This window comes from Falco biarmicus, chromosome 4 (assembly GCF_023638135.1).
Source record: "Falco biarmicus isolate bFalBia1 chromosome 4, bFalBia1.pri, whole genome shotgun sequence".
NCBI lineage: Eukaryota > Metazoa > Chordata > Aves > Falconiformes > Falconidae > Falco > Falco biarmicus.
The window spans coordinates 95731651-95755385 of NC_079291.1; the positions used below are offsets into that span (position 1 = coordinate 95731651).

The window sequence follows — 23735 nt, forward strand, 5'->3', positions numbered from 1 at the left end:
TAATTAAGAGTAGTTAGGAGAATTGCAGTTGGGCTGCTCAGTGTTGTAGGGTGCTTTCAGAGTAGAGAGCTCTGGAGTAAAATTTTAGGAGCATGGGACAGTATCCTGAATCTAGCCTAGCTGAGCAAAAATCTGAGGTTTCAGTCCTTCAGCTAATAGCTGAATTTCTCTTACTATCATACTGAAATTCTTAGAAAAGGACAGCTTCTGTTGGGTCGTTGTGCATTTGAATATCCTCTTAACTGTGTTGTTGAGCATTTTTGCATGCTGTTACTTGTTTGTTGGGGTTTTTTTAATTATCAATATAAAATTCTGGGCTAGGATGGTGTTAAGAAGGAAAAAAAAAATGGCAAAAGAAATGTAGAGCTTGGGCTTGGGATCTGATTATACCAGAAGTGTAAGAACACATGAAGCTTCATGTGGTCTTGGGTCCAATCGTGGGAGCAAGAAGCAGCTGCAGGTACCATGAAAGTAACCAGAAGTCTTTCTCTTTAATGCAGAATTGGGCTCGCTTGAGTCATTAAATGTTCTGTTGCTCTGACTTTCTTGGTAACCCCTGAACAACACAGATGCTACCACACTATCAATAGTAAAATCTCTTGTGCTTTAATATTGAATGGCATAGTAGTACATCCAGTGATCGCTGAGGTCATTTACCAGAGAATTTTAAAGTCACTGACACAACATAAACCTGGAAATGTCGCGCTGGAAATGAGCCTGCTAGTCTGGATCCCAGCTTCCAAGATTTTAGGGGCTATTGGAGACCGTGAGTCAGATCAGTGTGACCTCCTCTGCAATGCCAGCTACTGTTACGCACTGTTAAACCCAAGAGTTACATTAGATTGAAGTACATCTGGGCTTGGCTTAGAAACATCAGAAGATGGGGAATCCAATTCTAATCATTGTCCTTTCTCGCGGCGGTGTTGCCTCTCTCCCTTATTTGTACCTGCTGAGCTGCTGGCTGCTCTCCTCTCCCCAGAGGCTGTGGGCTCAGCACCTTCAGCTGGCACACCACAAAGTTCTCACAGTCTGCGTTACAGCACTGTCCACGCTCCCAGGCTGGTTGGGTTCAGCAGGCTGATTTAATTCTTCTTTCAAAAGAAAAAACCCCACTTTGTTACTTTTATTCCTCTTCAGAAGCCCATTGTGGCCTGAGTAATTAAAAGGAAACGGGAACAGAGAGATCTCCCCTCTTCACAGTACTTTGCATCTCACTCTTTCCTTTATTGAAGTTTGCAGTGAAGGAAGTGACTGGAAAGTGAGTTTGGGTTTTGTTTGCTTTTTTTTTCCTTTTTTTAAACTTAAGCCAAAGCCTTTCAGCCACTGGGCATTCAGAAAGGACCTCTCTGAGGCAGCTGTCAAGACCGGAACTAAATGTTTCCAAAGAAAAATGGAGGGGATGGGGAGCTGGTAGTTCTCTTTGCTCTGCAGTGAATGTGGAGCCTCTTTTATGTCTGGGGGAGGGGGGGAAGGGACTGTGTGAGTGAGCTCTAATTTAATAAAGAGAAAGGCCTATTGGGTCCTGCACCTGGTGAAAAAGACCCGAGCATGCTTTAATTATGGCCTATTGTTGGGGAGCCTTTGGTGGGTGTGAAACTGCTGAAATGTGGAGCTATTCAAATAGAGGTCAGGCCCGAGACCTCGGAGCACAATGATTAACAAGGCTGCGAGCATTCAAGCTCAGCCAGCCAGAAAGAATAGGAAATTGGCAACAGGGGCTGGGAGAGGAGTTTGAATACAAAGCGAGCTAGGCCAAAATACCCCGCTTTTTCTCTTTCTCTCTATTTTCACTCATTTGTTAAAAAGGTTTTTATTCCTCCTTTCTAACACTAAACCTTTGAGTTGCCTCTGGATGAACAAGCAATACCATTTTCTTTTCCTTTTTCAAGAAAACACAATGTGTGGCAGTCAATTAATAAAATTGTGTGTCAGAGAGCTTCTACAGGCCGTTCCCACTTGTCTGTCTCCGCCATGGGAAAGGGTTTGCTGGTCCAAAGACAAGTAGCCAGTGGTGGAACTGAAGAGGAGAAATGTCTGAGAAGAGATTTACCCTTAAAAAACAAACAGAACAACAGGCATTGGCTTGGTAACCATAGGGGAAATGTAGAAACCTAGCTCCAGGAAGGATGTGTTTGCTCCTGCCCGGCTTGGATAGTGCTGAAAATGTCAGCACATCAAAGCGTCTCTCCTGGACTTGTCTCTTGTGCCACCACAGCATTATATGCGCCCATACCCCATGGGGATGTTGAGTTTTTATCCATCCCTTTGGCACAGACCGACTCACAGATCACCCTGACATCCATAATGCTGCTGGCTAAGGCCAGAGTTCCCCAGGGACATGAGATTCAGGTCTCACACTGAAGCCAGCTGAGAAAGAGGAATTGTGGCTTTTGGCCATCTCCCTTCACATCTTCAGTTCACACACCAATGCCAAGAAACAAGCAAAGACTGCAGCCAGTTTAGGTTCTGAGAGCAAAAGTCTCAGCCCCATCTCAGCTAAGGAAAACAATGCTGATACTGAAACTAGAGGAATTACTAAATTTTTATTCTCTTCTTGTGTATTTGTGCTGCATAGCCCAGAAGGTACACTATGATGTCTGTGTCTGGAATGTTGCAAAATGTAGGGGGTTGTGGGTTTTTTTTCTTTTTTTGATCTTAATATTTTTAAACCGAGAATGTTCTGATAATAATCTTCAAAAGGTGCGAAAGGGGTTCAGGGGGTTATCTGGATGGCTAAGTTTGCTTTTTGTTGGGTTTTACTAGGTTTTAAATCAAAGTGATGTAACAAAACCAACAAAGCCTATTTATTTTTTCTTTCTTTTTACTTAATGTTAGAAATGATAGATTTCTGTCTGTGCTGCTAGGTATTCATTGCTAGCTGGAATTAAAGCTAGGAGGGAAGGATTTTTAAGCAGACTGTTTAAACAGCTTTTGTGGATCTCTGTGTTTGTTCTCTGTGCTTGTTTTTCTTCAGACCTCTTTGACTTTTGTAATGGATGGTCAATTTGAAAGCCAAAAGAAGCTAACTCTGAAAAGGGAATTCTTATTCGTGGTTTTTTGTTTTTGTTTGTTTTTGTTTTTTTTTTAAAGTGGTTAGGTTTGTGCAAGGATGATTGTGTTTTCCTTTGTTAAGTTTTCAAGGTCATTGCCAGAAAAAAATGCAGCTTCATAGAAAATACACCAAGTCATCTTCCTAAAATATGGCTGTAGACAAATACATGTATACATTGGAACAGCCAAAGTTATCTTAATTCATGATAGTAGCATAGCATTTAAGGACAGCTGTTTCTTTCAGTTTAGCTTTGGGACTTTCCACCTTCTGTTTGGATGCACAGAATTGGAAAAGGACTGAAACCTTGTTAAAAAGTAGCTATGTGCTACTGCTGCTGTCTCAGAAAAGGGACAGTTTCAGCTAGAAAGAAGCCAGGGCTCTTTTTGGAATGCAGCATCTCAGCATGGGTCAGTGCAGGAACATGAGTAGTGCTGCTTTGCTGTGGGACTCTGCTTTTCCTGAAAACTGTCAGGAGAAATGCCACCTCTTCGTGTGGCATTCTCAAACTCTTTACATTTGTTTTTAATGATGAGCCTAGGACTAAGACACTGATTGTGAGCCGTCTCTTGTCCTCTCCCCAGGGAACTGGACCACAACGACATCTCAGGCACAATAGAAGATACCAATGGAGCCTTTGCAGGCCTAGAAAACCTAAGCAAGCTGTGAGTAGCCCTGGGTTTGAAGTTCTGTAAAGCAGCTGTGTTGGGGGTGGGTCTCTCCTCTCTGACACAGCCTTCCTCCCTTTGGAACAAGATAAAACTCAACAGAAAATTTGAGACATACTAGTTTTGCAGGCTCGCTGCAAGAGTGCAGATGTGGTTATCAAGAAGCACAGGCAATTATAGTCCTTTCAAAGCAACGAACAGACAGTGCCACATACTGTAGTTCAGAGTCGCAGGAGAAACTCAAGTTGTTTTAATCTATAAGCTTCAGTACAACCATTCCTTGCTTCTAAAAGCAAACAGCAACAAAAAAGACCCTTTGCAGTCTTCAGCGAAGCATTGATTGATGCAGCAAATAACAATAAACAGAAGAGAAAAATCACCCCACTTCCTGTTACAACAGAGGATTGAATCAGGATTCGTTTCTGTGGGATACTCTGTCTGAGAGTGATCTTTTGGGCTTGCTTCCATGTGCAGCGACAATAAAAGGCGCCATGGGGCATAGGCTCTTAAAGAGATAAAAAGAAACCTAAGGCAAGCATGCGCCTTGCAAATGTTTATAGCTTGCTTCGCCTTCGCAAGTATTTTCACATTGCTCTGTACTTGTTCGTTATCCATTTGAAATCGGCTATATAAATCAGCCCTGTCAGAGAAGTCTCTGATGGCTTGTGACAAATCAAGACTCTTTCTAATCATTACCTCTTGCCTTTGTTTAAGTTCTCAGCACCCCCCCATCATGCTGTCTCTGATGCTGAGATGGCACAGCCAGAGGTGCAGTAAAAGTACCTCGATGGATAGCAGATGGCTAGAATGAATCCTGGCAGGCGGTATATTGTCGTGCTCTCATTAGAGACTCCTGGGGGGGTGGGAAGAGCCATGGCAGGATTTGTGGGGACGTAATGCTTAGGCAGAGAAGAAAGATTTGAAGTCACAGACATTTGATCATTGCTGAGAGGAGTCACTGGATCCAAGGAGACCAGAACCAAGTTGTAGCTGTGAGTAGAGTAAGGCAGAAAGCAGAGAAGGACTTAAGGATGGGGGGAATTGGGCAGGGAGGCAGAAGGAGCGTGGGAGACAGAGGTGCCAGTAGGAATTGGTGTGCACGTGGAGCTGGGAAATCTTCCCATGAGTTGCTAGAAAAAAGGCAGAGGAGCAGATGTGGTGGGTAGGACAGTCCTTGTCTGCTGTTGGTGAAGGTTTTGGTTTGTCTGAAGAAGCCAGTGAAACCACTTGAGTAGTTAGAAGGGTAGTGGGAGCAGAGGCTTTGTCCAGAGGGATTTGCGGGCTGTAGGATTGTGAGTCTGTAGTGGTGCTTTGACAAGGGAGAGGAAGGAGTGGCGAAAGAGCTGTCCTGGTGGGACATCCTCCCTAGGGCATCGCTCCAGTGTGGCCACTGGCACGGGAGCAAGAGTAGTGGACCGAGCGATTGGGATTATGTTAGAAATGCTGTGTGCGAATAACGGGAGAGAGGTTAAAAAGCCAGAGGAGGCAGGATTGAAGGGAAGAGTTCAGCAGAAGGATTGACTCAGCATCCAGGAGAAACGAGCACTGATGAGATGTAGGGGTCAGACAGAGGCCAGGAGGAGGTACAGCAAGGAGCAGGGGCAGGAAGGAAGGAGCAGTGGCAGCCTGCGGGGCTGTGCGGGTTGTGTGTTCAGAGCTCCCCTGTGAAATAGCTGTGGCCTGATCTGATGTTTTATCGGCCAGCACAATGAATGGCTTCAAAAGAAGGACCGTTTTGTCTGCCAGTAGCAAAGGATGCGGCAAGGGCTTGCCCAAGTCTAAAGAAGCTGGGTTTGCATCTTTTTTTCGTGTTGTTGACCTCTTTCATTGCACATGAACTTGGGCCGGTTGTGAGTCTGGCTGAAGGCAGGGAAGGACATGTGCCTGTGGTTTGTGGGAAGGATTGCGCGAATTTCATAGCCTGGAAGAGCGTGTGGATCAGGTTAGTCTTGGGCAGACAGCAGTCGTTTGATTACCTAACAGAGTGAAACTGCTGCAGGACAGACAGGTTGCTGGGATCATTTGTTGTCAGCCGGAGTGTAAAGCTAGAAACACCCTCAGAATATGAGATTATTTAATTATATGTCCTGAGGTGGTCTGGGGACACTTGGGAGTGGTCGCTTTTAAAGGGATCTGCTCAGGTCTGTGTTAGCTCATCAGCCCATAAATCCCAAACTTGTAATTTCATCTAAGGATGAAGCAAGTATCATTCTTGCTGGCAGGATTTTTTCATAAATAAAATAAAATAGCAGCCTTTACAGCAAACATTTCCTGCATGATTTAGGGTCTGTGTTTAAACCATCAACCAGCTTTAAATGCATTAGCATACAAAAAAAAAGGGCACTTCAGAGGAGACCTTCCGATGAATTAATAATCACCTCAGCTCTGTGGAGATTGCCTTAAAAGCCATTCCCCTTTGATCTGGCACAGATTAGCCTCTGAAAGGATTTAGCACGGAGAGGGTTGTTCGCTGAAAGGAAGGTGTTAAACTGAGAGGTGGGGAGGCCGGTCACTTTAGCCTTCTCTGAATTATATATGAAGCTCTCCAGCAGACCTAAATTAAAATGTTGCTTCAAGAAAGGGAGAGTTGAGAAGCATCAAAGCGTAAAAAGCATCAGTGGAATCGCTGGGGAACAGCGAGTTTCCTAATTATTCAAGCTGCTAAATGTAACCCTTTTTTTTGATGGCTTACTCAGTGACCGAGATCTTCCTGCAGGTGCAAAACTGGCTGGAGCAGAAAATGCCGCTTTCTAATGAATTGCGTGCCTAGCGTGTAATTACACTTATGCAATCGCCGGGAGAGCATGCTTGTGCCTAGCTCTGCCGGCAGTGGAGGAGCGTTTCTGGACTGCAGCAGGCAGGCTAATTGTGGAGCTGCATACCGCCGCGTTTGCATTCCGGCATGCCACAGCCCTTTGAAGGGGGCCGCTGGGTTCAAACCATTTCAGAATTGCAGAAGTGGTTAGTTGAAATTTGAAAGGCGTAATGATTTTAATGAGTTTGCTGGGGCATGGCTTTATTACCTTACCCACTGTTACATATTTTTCATATATATATCTAGCCGTAAAATTGTATGCACCTATACAAGTGGCGTATGCATCGTGTATTCACATCCCCAGATGTACTGCTTTTCTCTGCACAGATAAGTAAACAGATGTAACCAGTATCTCCAGTTACCAAACCCAAGCTCAGCATAAAGCCATCAGCCACTAACATGCCTCTGAGAGCTGTCTTTATTCTCACCTCAAATCAAATAATTAACGAAGGAACACAGCTATGAAAACTGAGCTGTGGTTTTGTACCAAGTTAACTCTGCCTGTAAGAAAGGGCTTCAAGCGTGTGTCTCGCTGTGGGGGCTGGGAGGTTGCTGTGCCTGGATTCGAGGCTTTTGGTTGTTTTGCTCTAAAATGGCAAGGGGCCACAGACCTTTTGTATGGAGCCAGGGGTAACCAGCCTTTCCTGCCTACTCAAAAGTTAGTGATGGCTCAGTGATTTGCAAAACCATCAGGACGACTGGTTTTGTGAGGACTTACTCGAGGTCACAGTGTTGTCCCAGTGGCAGGCACCCACATTCCTTCCAAAGGCAACATGCTGCAAGGACAGATGATGATACAGTCCCGGTCCTCGCTGCTGTAACAGCATGATGAGCCCCAGTTTTCCTTTCTACCCATTGTGGCATCCACTGCTTCATTCACAAGGAAACTGGGCTTTCTGGGCTCCGGCACTGAGAAACCAAATTATCCTGGCGTTTGAAGGGTGCTTTGTGGAAAGCTCTAACAAGCTTCTGCAAATATATTTGCTCACGTAATGGCTCCGCATGCTCCATCTTGTACCCCAGCCTCCTTTCCCCAGCCGGTAGCAAGCAGTGGGATCATAGTTGTAGAACCTTTTAGGGTGCAGGTATAGGTCGCACCCTATATTGAAGGAAAAACCTTGAAGGAAAACTCAATGAAATGCAGCACCAGATGTGCCGGTTTTTACCTGAGGTGTTAGCAGTGACTTGCACTGGACACCATGTGAAGCAGGTGGTGATAAAAGATGCACCTGGAGGATAAACCTTAGACAGAGAGAACCTGGGGAAGGAAAGCATTTCCTCATTAATGACATGGGTTGATATTTTATTAAAACAGGTGAGGAGACTATCCATTTTGCATGAACCCTGCCCCTGGCAGATCACCAGTGGTCAGTATTTATAGAGAACTGTTACTCTGCAGCTAGCAGCTGGGCTGTGCTTGCTCCAGCTGGCTGTTGCCTGCTGATAGTCCCCGTCTTGCCGCTGCGTAGCACTGTCTGCTGATTCGGAGGAATGCTCTCTGGTCACAGATGCGAGAAGCACGCTTCTCAGCTCTGTACATTACCTTTTCTCTTCCTCCTTTTGCCCCTTGAAATTGCTGTTACTTACTGCATTATATTACTTTGCTGTTGTATCTCTAACACGGCGGGGGAGGAAGTCGGCAGTCACTCGAGTTAGCTGCTGTATAAACGTGCAGCCAAGCGACAGCTCTCAGCCCTGGTGTGTGGATGTCCTCTCAGGCCAAGCAGCAGTGAATGAATTACCACTCTTTTACTGTCTGGGAGGAAGTCAGAAACGAAAAGTGTTGCAGGGAGAGACCAAAATCTTGTTAAACTGTCATTGCACTTAATCCTGTCCACAGCCAGCCTGCAAAGAATAGAGGGGACCTTCTGTTACTCAGCAAGCTGGTTTCCAAGCACTGGAGCAAACCTGTCTTTTTACATGATATGGCACATTCCCTTTTGTGCTGTCATCACTATTAAATTCGAATGCAGATAAAAGGATTTAATTTCAGGAGCGGGAAAGTGAGTGTATTTCAGCCCTCTTAATCTCCATGCAGTTCAGATTTCCCGGGACTTGCACTGAGCGCGTATATCAGATAAAGCCACACTAATTGTGTTCCTTCGTTTTCTGCCCCCCTCTCCCCGTTTTCTTTCTTTCTATTTATCTGGCACTGGATGTTTGGAAACTGCAGAACTCTGTTTGGAAACAAGATCAAGTCGGTGGCCAAGAAAGCATTCTCAGGGTTGGAGGCCCTGGAGCACCTGTGAGTAACCCACCATGCCTCGGAGTTCGGGAAGGGGGGTCTGCCAAAAGTAGCTGCTTGAGAGATCTGCTAGCAATTTAATAGCGTCTTTGTAAACTGAGAAGCCAGTCCATTTGTGGGGGCCACCTGCTTCCTTCTCATTAGAAGTCCGCCTCAACTTTGGCCTTTTTTTGTGCCAGGAACAAAGTTATAGAACATATGGCAGATCCGCATGCTCTTAATTTTTTGATTTGTTCTTGGATAAATATCGCCTTGACTTGCACATTGCTTCTTCACAGGCTGGTAGCAATGAAAATACGCTATTTCAGATGTAACCCTCTCTCCTCCTCCCTTGCCCCAACTTCCTCCTAAAGCCAGGCGCTGGCAGTGACATGTTGCAGAGGACTTGAACATCCCCATTCAGCACAACTGCCTTAGAGCGATTTGCAAGAAGTAAATTTTGGCTGCCACCGTGCAGCTTTTTTCCTGTGTCTCAAGGCTGATGACTCTAGCAGTGATTCATGAATAACTTTCTGAATTAAGACAATTTAAAAGTATATGTGATTCTGCTCTAGATGTTTTATTGGCTGTTGATTGTGTGAAATGTTATGACCATCGAGAGCATACAGAAAGATGGGGGCTGCCTGACTGGGGGGGTACATTCGCAGGTAAATGTTCCCTTATTATTGCTGTACCAAGATTTTTCTCTACAAGCAGCGCTTGTCTGTCCTACGCTTCACTCAGTAAACTTCAGTCCTAAATCCAGCACTACCCTGTTTGAAAGGACATGTAATTTTTCAAGTAGCAGTAGTTGTGAGGGAAGCTTTTAAGAATACCTCCTTTTGGAAACTTTGCAGTGTTTTTCGAACACAATAGTATCCTCTCAAAGTCACTTTCAAATAACTTCTCAGATGCCGTTTAGTGCAAGTATTTGCTTTCTTTATGTTTGCTGAAGGTCTAGCCTGGGTTATGGCATTCCTGACTATCTTTGGTTATGGAGGGGGCTGAGGAATTTCTGAGCTATGGCTGGTGAAGGTAGCTGAGACTGAGAAAGCGTAGTGAGAAGATGGGGTATGGAATGACGTAGTGGTTTATATCAGTAATTTTTGCTGGTTGACTATTGCTCGGCAATACTTACTCAGTATTAAAGCGTTTTGTGGAAAACCATTTTGATGAGCTGTAAGTGCCTCTGGCCTTAACAAGGAGCTACCAAATTACCTGCTACTGGAGTCATTGCTTGAATATGGAGAGACTTTGTCACAGCCATAGCATCCCTTTTGTTCACATTGCCTTTGGTTGTGTTCTGCAGGAACCTGGGGGATAACGCCATCCGCTCAATTCAAGCAGATGCTTTTGCTAAGATGAAGAGCCTGCGGCAGCTGTAAGTAATTGGACTGTACACACCGTTAGGGAGGCAGGGATCCTTCTTGCCTTGGACGTGAGAAGCAGCACGTTGTTTCCAATGGAGTGTTACCCGCATTACCACTCATTTATTTCCTCCTCCCCTCTGTCCTCCTCTGCAGGGTATTTTTACACATGAGTAGATGTCACGGGGAACATCTTGCATTCAATAGTGAGTGAAATTAGATCATTGGAACAGGTTCTTCCAGCAGGTTTGCATCTGTGCAATTATTCATCTCCGCTCAGGAAGTCCAGCCTGGGTCCTGTTAGACATCTCTCCTTCTCACCCTGCCACTGATTTAATTCCCAGTGGCCCATCTGCTCCTTTGCTGTTCCTATGTTTAGGATTCGCATACAGTACTGACATTTCAGTGATAAGCACCATTTGAACTGGATCCACTTGTCATCCAGCCTTCTGGTGTAAAAATACGGATGTGTTATCAGAGCTGCTGCTTGTGCTCTAGGCTGGGACTCTGCACTGTTATCAGACACTGTTTCCAGTCTTGCCTGGTTTCCTTTTCTCCTCTTCACCATAAATATTTAATCCACTGTCAGTGCATTGCTACACTCTGGAGTAGTGCAATGTCTGTGGAACAAGAAATCACTTATTTGGTATTTGAGCGGCATCCGAGTCTTCCTCCTGACATTAGAAATGGAAATGGGATGGTCACTGTTGGCAATGACATTTATTTAATACCAGTGACTGGGGAATAAATAAGATAAACGTTGTGAGTCTGTTGTTTTAACCACTTTATCTTTTGCACTGGCTCTTGAAAAAAAAACTGAGGTGAAAGATTGATCTTATTGGAGAAGAGTTTGTGGGATCTCGGATATTGTGAAGGAACCTTTATAAACCACGGAGAAGGTGGCTTTCAGATAAGGGACATACACATGCAGAATGCATTGTGCTGAAGTCTTCAACACTGAAGGTCTCTCTGACCTGTCCCAGCTACCTGCAGTGTTTACTCCATCACGTGTATTAGGGGCTACACATCTTTCTAGGACAGCAAAGCGGACAACTTTGGAAAAATCAGATCCCTCCCTCGTTCCCTCCCTCTCCATTTCTTTCTTTTCCTATTTCCTGGCTAGTTCCAGGCTTTAGGATTTCCTGAGCTTATCAGGTGGAAAAACTGGAGGAGATTCACAGCTTACAACACAGTGCTGGAGCTAGGATTCTGCTGAGGTCCTGATAACCTGCTCTTGCGCAACTTGCAGTATTGCAGGGCAGGACTTCTCTGTCCAGGGCCATTTTCCCAGTCTCTGAGGCATCCTCACATTTGGTTTGAGGGACCAGACTGGGTTTTCCTGGGATCCTGGACCAAACCAGACCAAAGTCTGAATTCCCTGTTGGTGTAAACTTGCAGTTCTTCACTGGCCTCAGAGCTATGCTGAGCCACAGTTTGGCCCACAATATTTAAAAAAGAATCCTGAGGCTCCCCTTTTATTTTCCCCTTTTTCACAACTCTTTTCTTAACAGAAGGTGCTAAGTTACTGTTAGGATGCTGACAAAGTAGGGAGGTTTGTGTTTTGCTTTCCAAAGTAGTCTCTGTTTGCATTGGCTTAGCACAAATGTCTTTGGTAATTTCTGTTCTACTGCTTCTGCTAATCAGTAAACACAACATCAGCCACACCTCCCATCCCTGGTGATGCTGGTGGGTGAAGATGTACCTTACGGAAGGCAGGCAGGGGCCTCTCCGCTTACTCCACTGCTGCTGGCCACTGAGGGAAATAAAGGTCTTACAGGGGGAACTCGGCATCCTCTCCCTGTTTAGTAACTTAGTCCTGAATTCGGTCCCCAACAAAGATGCTCAAACCAGAGAGGCAGAGAAGGAGCACGCACAGTAATTAGATAGGAGAAGCGGGATCCGGATGGGCTGTACTGTTGACTTGTGCCTCCGCTGCTTGTCTCCTTTGTAGGTGATCCGCCTCTGTTTCTCTCACTTAAGCCAGGGATGACATTGCTCATCTGTTCCAGGGGATCACTTTGGAAGCTGGCAAATAGATAGAAGGTGCTTGAGAGTGTCACCACAGTACAGGAGTGGGTTGCTCCTATGGGGAGATGAAATGCTGTTTCAATGTGTTATGTATTTAATAGCATTAATGCCTCGAGGACAACCTGCAGTCCTGTGTTCTTTCCTTCCACCCGTGCTGGGGGCAGGAGAGAGGAATGTGTCTAACATGAAAGGGCCGTGAACTTTCCAGCCTTCTCTCTGTGCGGGACTCAGAGCAGGCTTGCGTCGGTTTTGTTTCCCTGCAGTCACATAAACAGCGACAGCTTCCTCTGCGATTGCCAGCTGAAATGGTTGCCCCAGTGGTTAGCTGAGAAAGAGCTGCAATCCTTTGTGGTGGCCACCTGCGCCCATCCTGAGTCACTAAAAAGCAAGAGCATTTTTGCCATCCAGCCAGAAAGTTTTGTGTGCGGTAAGTCTTGCTTGTGTGTTTTGGGGTTGTATAAAGGGTAGAACTCACTTGGGAAACATTTTCTTTGACTACCAGCATGTTATTATGAGAGGGTTTCTGTTTTGTTTTGTGACTCAATGGGATCAAAGGAAGCCCAAGCCTGCATTTTAAAAATTTGTCATTGGCTACAATTTATTTCCCACCAAAACCACACAGCGCATTGCTTGCATCTAGCGTATTCCTTACAGGGCTCCCTGAATATTAAATCAAAAGGGACTAATGCTTGTTCCAGTTCCAGATGAGGCTGCACAGAGACCTCCCCTGTCTTCTTGGTTTGAGACTACCAAGGCTGCAGCTATATTTTTTTTTTCACTCTTCAGTGTTCTGAGCTTCTTCTGTGGCTTTGTGTTCTTCACTCATCTTTTCTCCCTCTTGGAAATAACAAAGGGTTAAAAGCAGAGGAGAATCTCTCCATCACAGCTCCTGTTTTTGGGCCAGTAGGGCATTACCCTTGAACCATCTGATGGTTAACAGTTGCATTATAATAATTTTTTTCTCCTACAGCTGTTTTTTCTTCTAAACAGCACCTACTGCTGTTCTCCCACCCAAACACTGCAGTTGACTCTGCACCTGAGCTGTGGTTGCAAAGCAGCTTAACTTTATACCCAGCACACACAAACATCTACTACCTCTCTCAGAAAGAAAAGAAATATAAATAATCAGAGGAGGCCAAAGTGATGCTGCTCATGCATCCAGCTTTTGGGGGAAATAAAGGCCTGGTTTGGTGAGCTGTGCTGTGGAGCCAGCCAGTGTGGATCCTGGGTGGAGCTGCACGTGGCTGTTTGATGAAGAAGAAAAGCGCTTTTGAAAACACTGTTTAACCAAGTTGAATGCGTGACTGGCATTAACACGGAGCAAAAGCTTTGTTCCAGCTGCTGTCCCATGTCCCTTCTGATCCCAGAGTGGCAGGGCTCTGCCTAGGTGGCCTCTGAGCGAGTCTGGGAGGCTAGCCGTGCTCATCTGGAAGAAGAAATCATGAAGGCTCCATCCCCACAGCAACATCACAAAGCGAAGACAGCTTTGCTTCTCCGGTGCCTGCCAAGTCCTCCAGGCACTAGTACTCCTGGTTCCAGAGGCCTGGCTGTTTAATTAAACCTTAGTCAAATATTAAATTACACCATTTGTAGAAATCTAATAAATGAATCTGCTTGGAACCTTGCTAAAACTAACAGTCTTCAGGGGAGAGAGAGACTGTGCAAAGCTTTCCACCCCAGACGGGTGGCAGGCAAATAACAGCTGCTTCTGCTTTGACACTGCGTGCTGCACAGAGCCATAGAATCGTTTAGATTGGAAAAGACCTTTAAGATTGTTGAGTCCAACTGTTAACCGAACACTGCCAAGTCCACCACTAAACCATGTCCCTAAGTATCACATCTGCACGTCTTTTAAATACCTCCAGAGCTGGTGACTCAGCCAGTTCCCCGGGCAGCCTGTGCCAGTGCTTGACAACCCCTTCAGTGAAGAAATGTTTCCTAATCCCCAACCTAAACCTCCCCTGGTGCAACTTGGGGCTGCTTCCTGAACATCCTACGTGGGAGAAGAGACTGACACCCACCTCACTACAACCTCTCATGAGCGTTTATGCCTAGAGGTGGCATTTGCAGCCCTTCCATGTGTCTTCCTACTTCATGCTAATGCAGGCCTGGAGGTGAAGTTTTAACTTCAATATTGCGCTTCACGCATGGGTTGTACCAGGAAAGCTATTTTCTTTAGGCCATAGTATCTTTCTGAGGTTCAGCTACATTGGTGGAGCCAGCAAGTCATCTTTAGGTGTCTGAGGTCACGAAGTGACCATCTCAGTCCACTGCTTACAGAAGGAGCCAGGGGAGCGAGAATCCTAACTTAGACCAGCTGCCCAGCGGAGCTGCGCATGGCACATCTGCACTACAGAGCCACTCGCAGTGGTGGAGCGCTTTGCAAGAGCAAGCTGCTTTCCTGGTGCAGACAACAGTGGATGTAAAAGCAGATGTGCAATGGCCTTTGCTCACGCACTACTCATTTCTCATTGCATCTCTTTGCTTGTTCCGGTCTTGCCTCGTACTCCAGAACTAACTCTGCCTGCTGTTTTCTCTTAGATGATGTCCCCAAGCCACAGATCATCATCCAGCCTGAGACAACAGTGGCTGTCCTTGGGAAGGATATCAGTTTCACTTGCTCGGCAGCCAGCAGTAGCAGCTCCCCCATGATGTTTGCGTGGAAGAAAGACAACGAGATGCTGCACAATGCTGAAATTGAGAACTATGCCCATGTGCGGGCAAAGGATGGCGAGGTGATGGAGTACACCACCATTCTGCATCTCCGGCATGTCACCTTTGCCCATGAAGGGCGTTACCAGTGTATCATCACCAACCATTTTGGCTCTACCTACTCCAACAAGGCCCGGCTCACCGTTAATGGTGAGTAGGAAGCTGCTTCCTCGTTCCTTTCCTCAGCCTGAGCCAGTAGGATTCCCCGGGACCCGCTTTTGCAGGCAGTTCTCTTGAGGGTCTGCTCCTGATGGTCCGGAGCTCTCAGCCTCTTCACACCAGCTGCCTGCATCTCTGGATGTTGAGAAGCGCCACGCGAGGAGCATGTGCCAGGCTTGTGACGGCTGCATCCAGCCACACGCCTCAGCGCGTGCTCCATGGCTTTAGCTGACTCTCTTCAGCTGTCGCGGTAGGGTCTTTGCCCATTTCACTGGGCAAATGAAAACAAAAAAAACCCAAAAAAAGGACACAAAGAGGGACTATAGTGATTGAAAAGTCTCCGTAGGAGGGATAACAGGGTTTCTTTCCAGGTTAATCACAGAAGAAAATAAGCTTTGATCCCAGCTCTAATGATCCTGGGGGCATGGGGGGGTGAGTCTTGGACACTTAGGTGGGCACGTGCTGTAGGAACACAGGGTTAGTCCCCAGCAGTTCAGGTGCATCCTGCAAAAGCAGCTTGCCATCCTCTTGCCTGCGGGTATTTATCTGTTAATCTCCTGCCCAGGAAGGAAAGCAGTTAGAACTGCCCAGGAGATGGGTGTTTTCCCCATAGAATTGCTCATCTCTTTGTCTTGTTTTCCTCTGTCAGTGTTGCCCTCGTTTATCAAAACTCCCCGCAACATCACCAGACGGACGGGGACAACGGCGCGGCTGGAGTGTGTGGCTGAAGGCCACCCCACCCCACAAATCGCCTGGCAGAAGGACGGGGGCACGGACTTCCCTGCAGCCCGCGAACGCCGCATGCACGTCATGCCCGATGACGATGTCTTCTTCATTACGGATGTGAAGATCGAGGACATGGGCGTGTACAGCTGCACAGCACAGAATTCTGCAGGGTCTGTGCTTGCAAATGCCACCCTGACTGTACTGGGTAAGCTGCGTTAGTGCTCCAAGAGAGCAAGTGGTCTGGAAGCAGGCACTGGAAGGGATTGCTGTTCAAGCTCTTCAGCAGGTGCAGATACAGAAGAGGGAGAAAGAGGCAGTGCTCTGCATTAGTTTTGTTTCATTCTTCTACACTGTAATTAACTAATGAAAAATACCCCGCTAATGAAGAGAAGGAGCTGTAAGTTGCATTTCCTCTTGTGCCAGGGAAGCCCCTCCAACCACCCTATTTACTGTCTGGGAAAATTACTTCAAAAAGCAATTGCACTCCATCTCTCTCGCCCGACAAAGTAATTCCCGTGTGTCAGCTGTTGGCGCTGATCCTCGCGGGTTTTTTTGTTGGGAAGAGTAGCACCAACTGGTTATGGGAAGGCCTTGGCTGCGAGTGTTAGATCTGTCGCAGTTTGCAGCTGCCGTACTCCTGAGCGTGTGGCTGCGTAGTGCATTGCTGTATATTTGCAGGAACACCAGTTACATTTCGTACTGTTAAAAGAAACGCTTTGTTACACTGGCCCCAAGAATTAATTTCTGTGATTGTTGTCCTGCAGAGACACCATCTTTGATTCATCCACTGGAAGACCACGTAGTGTCCGTAGGTGAGACTGTGGCTCTTCAGTGCAAAGCCACGGGGAGCCCATCTCCCCGCATTACCTGGCTGAAAGGTGACCAGCCCCTGATGGTGACAGAAAGGCATCACTTCACCTCTGGCAACCAGCTGCTGATCATTAGGAACGTTGTCTTGGAGGACGCTGGGAAATACACCTGTGAAATGTCCAACACCCTGGGGACAGAGCGTGCGCACAGCCATGTGAGCATCTTACAGTCTCTCGGCTGTAGGAAGGACCGTACCACCGTGGGGATCATCACCATTGCCGTGGTGTGTAGCATCGTGGTGACGTCTCTGGTCTGGGTCTGCATCATCTACCAAACCAGGAAGAAGAGTGAAGAATACAGTGTCACCAACACAGGTAGCTCTGGTCTCCTGCTCAGGCTTCCTCTAACCTTCCGTGCTGTCAGACTTCCCAGTGCGGCTGAATCGGCACGCCAGGTAGCCACGCGATCACACTGGGAAAGCAGTTGGCTTATCACGATGGTTCTCCTGGCTTGCAAAGCTGGAAGCAGCTTTCACTTGCTGCTGAAGCATGTTCAGAGCTGCTTCTCTCCCCTTGGCTTGCTCTTCAGAAAGGCCTTTTCCACTTGGCAGTAGTTCCAGCCATTGCTTTGCTACTTTGATTTTCCATGACCATAAATGATAACTCTTGAGACAGTCTGGATTATGTCCATGATGCTGGGAACCTGTCTTCTTGGGAATATGTATTTTCAAAGACTGTATTCAAAACTTGAGAAATTAGACTTTGAAGCTGCAATCCCTTTTTCCACGTTGCCTGTAAGAGCTGTTGTAGCCCTGCTGCTGAGGCGTACCCCTCACCTTTTAGGGGAAGAAGCAGCGTTTATTGCTTCTTCCTGATATTCAAAGGGGATAATTTGGTGCAGAAGTGAGTGTTGCAGTGAGAATAAACTCTCCTGCCCTCAGCGCTGTGCAGCCTCTGCACAGACGTATGGAAGAACCAACCCCAGGCCTCCCTGCCCAGCCGGGATTTGCAGCCTTCCTATATTAGGCTTAGCTTTAGAACCAGTATGACGTAGGGGTTTAAAGACAGGGGCTAGGTAGGGACGCTTGGATACCATCTGACCAGTGCGATGTGTCAGTGGGATTCCCCGCCTCTCACCCCTTGGGTTTTTTTCAGTCCTGGAAGTCTAGGGCTTCATGCCAAGCATAACTGAGTTTCACTTGGTTTTGTGTGACAAGGGAAACAGAAATTGCCTGATATAAAATGGAGAAAACCAGGGATAGTCGAGGGGCTTAGACGTACTTGCCTGCTTAAATGTAGTGAAGATGCTGTTCTCCAGAAGTCTTTTACTCACGACTTTGGGAGACACAGGACTTGAGTCAAACGAGGGACTCTGGATTTCAAGGGAAGAGGAAGGATTTACTTGTTCTGAAGAGACAGTTCCAGTTCCTCCACCACCTCCCTTGCACTGGCCGTGCCAAACGCAGACACTCGAGGTGGCCTTGTCAGCGCTGTATCGCACAGCCTTAAGCTTCGAAAAATCAGGACGGGGGCTTCTGAGGGGAATGGAGTATTTAGACAGTTCCGATTCCATTGCATCTAGAGAAAATACCAAATCCCAGATCCCTCTTGCAAACGTGATTTGATGTGCCTTTGAAGACGGAAGCCTTTGTATCTTACTAGGAACTGACATTTCTCTGCTCCCATTGCTGTAGATGAGACTATTGTGCCTCCTGACGTGCCCAGCTACTTGTCTTCACAAGGGACTCTTTCTGACCGGCAGGAAGCGGTCATCAGAGTAGATAACCAACAGCCTAACGGGCACATAGACAGCAACGGTGAGAACCGGTTTAATTATTTTTTCTGTAATGCTGTATCTGAACCTGATAGGAGGAGGTAGAAATCACAGTACGAAGTACTTCTGTGCTTGTTACGAGTTATCTGAACGATCTTCTTAATGTAATCCTCTAGCTACTGCATTTATGCAGAACAGGGATCTTTCTTTCACTTCACAAAGCTATCCTCCCAGTAATAACAGTGTTCATACAAGCAGACTGCTTCAGAGACTGCTCAGTCAGGCCCTAAGGACTATATTTTTGCTAATTTTGGATTAGGTTTTTGGCACCAGAGTTACCCACAGTTAAGCTCTACTAGAAAATACATTAGCATTGCCTGTCCCTGCCTTCAGGCTTAGAAATTAAAAGTTGGGATTTTACAGCATTTAAACACAGCACGTTAGGAAGGAAAAGTTAAGCGTTCTGAACTAAGATTCTCCTGAGATTGTACAGCATTTATTCTGTTAAACATTAGCTTAAAATTATCTATTATCTCCATTGCTATTTTTTCTCCCTTTTACAGCTTTTACAGTAGAAGTAAGACTTAACAAGTCATTTAACTGAGAGCAGATGGTTGTAATCTTTAGCCAGATGGTTTGTTTGTTACAGGTATGTGTCAGACTGATGCTGGAAGGTGTCCAGATGTTGAAGCTCCCACTGTAGGTTGTAGACAGCCAAAGCTGTGTATCGGCTATAATAAAGACACTTGGAAAACTGAAGACATGGCTGATGGAATGCTTGTTCCAGATAAGACAGGTACAAAACCCATTAATCTGGAAAGGTATTTCGTGTTTGTACAGATCAGAAGGCCCTCCAAGTCAGGCAGCATTAAGACAAGAAATTGTTACCTTCAGAAAAGAAAAAAAAAAAAAAAAAAGCCCAGAATGATTCTCAGGTGTGAGCACAGTAAATTTACTTTCCCCTACTCGCTTTGATCCTCCATCAAGCTTGGGTAGTTTAAATTCAAGGAACCGTCAGAAAGAGGCAGACTAAAGCTCACGATTGCCATTCCTTGCAGCTGGCTGATCGGTATTTTGATTTGAGCTATTCCTAAAATGCGAGAGCACTTTTAAACTGAATGTGTTAAAATTTGTCATGCTCTTTAAAGAGGCTGTCAACTTCAAAGCTCAGCAAAAGCTGAGCTTTTTTTTTTTTTTTCTTTTTTCATTTTCAAAATTTAAAAGTTGTTTTGGGCATTACACCTGCCACTGCTCTTTGCCAATTTCTTGAGTGTTACACTCATACTTTTCTAATTTTAGGATGTGTTTTCTGTTCCCGTGCTGTTGTAACATACACAGAAAAACAGGCAGTGAAACAAATTTTCTCTCCAGGAGAAACTGTAAAGTTTAATAATGGAAAGTTGTCAGGTGCACTGGGGAAATTAACTTTTGACATTTAGAAACTCCTTCCTGTTTGCTGCTTTGAATTCTGCTCATCTGTTGTTACCACTAACAGTAACAGCATATCTTGAGATAACAACATTGTGAGTTGACAGTGATTCCTGCAAAGCAGCAGCACAAAAATGGGAAAGGTAACTTGGTATTTTAAAGCAGGTACAGGAAAGTTCCACTTTCTAGTTCTGCCCTGACCAGAAAGCCTGGAAAAGGAAATAAACGCACAGTTTGTTTAAAAAAAAAAAAGGAAGTCACAACTTCTTTGGAGTAAAAACCCCCCAAAAATCCAAAATGCAACCAACTAAACCTATTAATTGGAACTACCTATAGGGATAGCTACAGAGTTCTGAAAAACGCAGGTACTTACTAGCCCTGTACAAAACCACGAAGCGTCCATCCACAGTGCTCAGTGAGAGTCCCACACTGCCGAGGGACGGATGAACTAAACAGAGCTGCCTTTTCCTTCCGCTACTTGTGAGCTTGTGCTGACAACTTCCAGCTGGTTAATCTGCGTTTGTTGCCATCTTCCCTTCCTCCCTTGAAGGCTATGGCCTGCCGGTTGTGTGCACGGACTGCAGTGGCAGCACGGACAGCATGAACGTCCACATTTACCCCAAGGAGTCGGAGTACTATGCTGAGAGCCTTAAGACTATGGACAATACCTTCCCAAACGCACTGAGCAGTAAGGAACGAAGTAGGAAGAAGGGTGCAGGCACCAGCCTTCTTCATCCTCAGCCGTGCAACGGGATTGCCAGTGGCAAGAGGATGGAAACAGACGGGACCCTCTACCCCAGCAACCACGACAGAATAAGACCTGTGAGCACGACCAGCCCGCTGCTCGCAGACAAACACGGTACGTCTTTCCGTGGGGATGTCTTCTCCTATCGGCTTTTCTAACTGGCTCAAAGGCATGAATGATAGTGGCGGGGTTGGTTTTATGAGGAGCGCTGGCGGGCTCAGCACCGACTAACCACACTGGTTCTTTGGCTTTTTGCAGGCTCTTCGCAAGCCGCAGCAAAGCCTTCAGAGCTTAACAACCTTAATTTGGTGAGAGCTTCACCAGCAGGAGGGTCACTAAAGCAACTGAACGTGCTTCCTGAAATTTCCCCAACACTACTGGATTTGCAGAGCGAAGCCGAAGTGAAACAGGCTCTCCTGCCCAACGGCAGCGCACCCAAGCTGTGCGACTCCGTTCGTGAGTTGAAGCCACCAAACACATCGCTGGACTGAGAGGACAGACTGCCACGTGCAAATTAACAAATACGCTATTAGTTTTAAATTTTTTTTTTTCTTTGCACAGAGTATATAGGCTACTTACTTCTACCTCAAATCCTGAACTGATGACCTGTCAAAGGCAAAACAACTGAGGTATGAGAAACAAGCTTGTATGGGGAACAAACTCCTGTTCGAGCGTCATCTGTTTGTACATAGTTTAAAACTTCCCTGAGAAGTATGAAGTGTTCAAAAGTTGACTTGCATATGAAGCACATAAATGCAAGGGGTTATTGTGTAAAGAGAAAAGTATTTGATACAATTGTACATAAGAGTTTTCATATATAAATATATATATATAAAAATATATATATATATCTTTTACAGAGGCTATTTTAATCTTTAGTGCATGGAAAACTGAATGAAATTTTACAATTTTGGCAATATTGTTTTCAGTATCAGGTTGCTGTTAAACTTTGTGAGAGAAATAATTCTGGTGCCTTAAACGCATAAGCAGAACTTTAAAAAGCCAGACTGTTGCAAAGGGATTGTCCTCTTTTCAATGGAAGTTCCTTTAAATCAAGAATTAATCGGGTTACTTAGCACAAATTTCCTTCCCCTTTGAAATTTATTGCACTTAACATGTTTAAACAGAGATCTTCAGCTGTTTCAAATGAAGTTTATACGAGAAGAACCCATGCAATGAGAAATTACATAGCAACCTGATTTTTTTCCTGTTGGTGGAAGAACTTAAATTCCATTATTTTTCAAAACTGCATACAAATTAGTATATGAACTGTGACTGTGTGATACGTTAAGAGTGGACCACACAAGAGGCACTAAATAATTCAGCAACAGTGCAGAGCCCCGAAACAGCCAGACAAAAAGGCTGTCGTGATTAGTGAGCAGTCATTACCAAAATAAGTAACTCATGCAGTAAACTGTGGGGTGGTCTCATGTTGCACCGTTCAAAAGCTTCATAGCAGAGGGCGTTATCTGCCTGTAGATGCAGTTACAGCGCTGATCACCTACAGAGCTAATTGCAGACATTTCCCACGTGGATGCAGCTTTACCTGTATAAGATGCATATCATTACACAGCCCAGCCCTGTTTAGAAGGAATAACACGTGCCAGTATAAAGTGTTTTCACACCCAAAAAATGACATCTGTTCTGGAGGGGGTTTGAAACCATAGAGCTGTTTTGACAACAAACTAAAATCACACTCCTGAGCTGACAGCTGTACCGTTAATTCATCTGATAGTTACTTTTTTCCTGCAAAACACCATTACCCCCATCTGCAGCCAGGCTCTTTATATGAAAATATCTGCCTTGTGTAGCAATTCTGGGCTACTCAAAAAAATACTCGTTTAGAAGGGAAACTATGTAGTTATGGTTGAAAGTACTCTGTTAAATGGAAACGTTCCAAGTATTTTTACGGGGTCTTTTAAGTTAAGTTCATCCATGAACGGGGGGGAAAAAATGCCCACATTGGTCAATCAGATCCTTGTCACTTCTCACTTCACTACAATGCTTTTTATTTATAGAAAGGCTGCTTTCTGTTGGTGTTGGTACCTGTGGATGGAGGACTCCCAGTTATTTGTAATTTGAGTTCTGCTAACATCAGGTTGCTAACTCTGGTGATGACTACTCTGGGGGAAGGTTTATCGGGGGGGGGTTGTTACTTTTTTCCTTAGGAGCAACTCAAACGCCAGTTCCACTGAAGCCGAGTCTGGTGGAAATCCACTTTTGCTAGTACTGTGGCTCAAAACAAGCACCAGAGGTAAGGGCAGAAACATTAAATCCACCGCTTGGTGACTGCCCGAGCGCTGCCACGCCTGCAGGGTCTCGGCGAGCAGGGACGAGCTGCCTAGCACCGGGATGCGAGGTGCCTGTTTGCTCTGTTACCCGCTCGTCCATCCCGCGCCTCACCTTGAGGAGCCACCACCTCCCGTAAGGGAAGGACCTCCGCCTGCTGCCCGGCAGCGGAGCCCGACCTTGACGAAGCAATGCATAATTCAGCCGGGTACCTGTCTGTATCAGTTCCTGACTATTGACACGTTTGCACTTTGAGACAGGTGGCTGATTATGTTGAGTGCCAAGTTTATTCCGAGCAAAGGAAATGGATGTTAGAAAGCTATAAACGGAGCGTAATTTTCCCCTTACTGAAAGGGAAAGTATGCTTCGGAACTGACTCGCAAGGTGAAAATAGTGGAACCGGGGACACGGGGAAGATGGGAATGATTTAACTGACTCATTTTGCTGGCGGAAATGTCATCACCATTGCAGATACAAAGCATATTTGCCACATTAACATTTGAAAATAATGTTTCTGAATAAAGTTAACTGCCTAATGTTATGACTTCCACTAAATATGTGAATTTGCTGCTTCTAAGAGGCAATGTGAAAGAGGAAGTATTACTTTTGTGTACAAAGTTATTTATTTATTAGAAAATTTGGTACAATGTTGTACATTGAAAAACATGTAAGATATTGAAGTGTCTAACGAATGGCATTGAAGTGTCTTTAATAAAGGTTCATTTATAATATTACAGCTGTTTTGTTGAGTGAGCTTTTGGGAGTTTCAGTTGAAAATGAAATAAAATTCTAATCCATTGCTATACTCTTTTCTGTCTTTGTCTGACGAAAATGCAGACGGACTGCCCAAATACCCGCTCGTGAAATTGGACCCACGACTTTAACATGAGATGCTGTGGATCAGCATGAGACTGGCAGCCCAACTTGCAGATGGGGTGGAAT

The 23735-nt window shown here is 45.5% G+C and overlaps 1 protein-coding gene across 1 annotated transcript in view; it reads left to right on the forward strand.

Moving 5' to 3' along the window:
- The window catches only part of LRIG1 (leucine rich repeats and immunoglobulin like domains 1), a 94141-nt gene extending 70614 nt beyond the window's left edge, over window positions 1-23527 (forward strand). The window contains exons 9-19 of the mRNA XM_056334341.1: window positions 3634-3714; window positions 8706-8777; window positions 10066-10137; window positions 12415-12578; window positions 14693-15013; window positions 15672-15953; window positions 16513-16932; window positions 18252-18374; window positions 18981-19127; window positions 20310-20618; window positions 20763-23527. Of these exons, the coding sequence (XP_056190316.1) occupies window positions 3634-3714; window positions 8706-8777; window positions 10066-10137; window positions 12415-12578; window positions 14693-15013; window positions 15672-15953; window positions 16513-16932; window positions 18252-18374; window positions 18981-19127; window positions 20310-20618; window positions 20763-20995 (2224 nt within the window). The 3' untranslated portion in view covers window positions 20996-23527. The remainder of the gene's footprint in view (window positions 1-3633; window positions 3715-8705; window positions 8778-10065; window positions 10138-12414; window positions 12579-14692; window positions 15014-15671; window positions 15954-16512; window positions 16933-18251; window positions 18375-18980; window positions 19128-20309; window positions 20619-20762) is intronic.
- The last annotated feature ends 208 nt before the right edge of the window (window positions 23528-23735 follow it).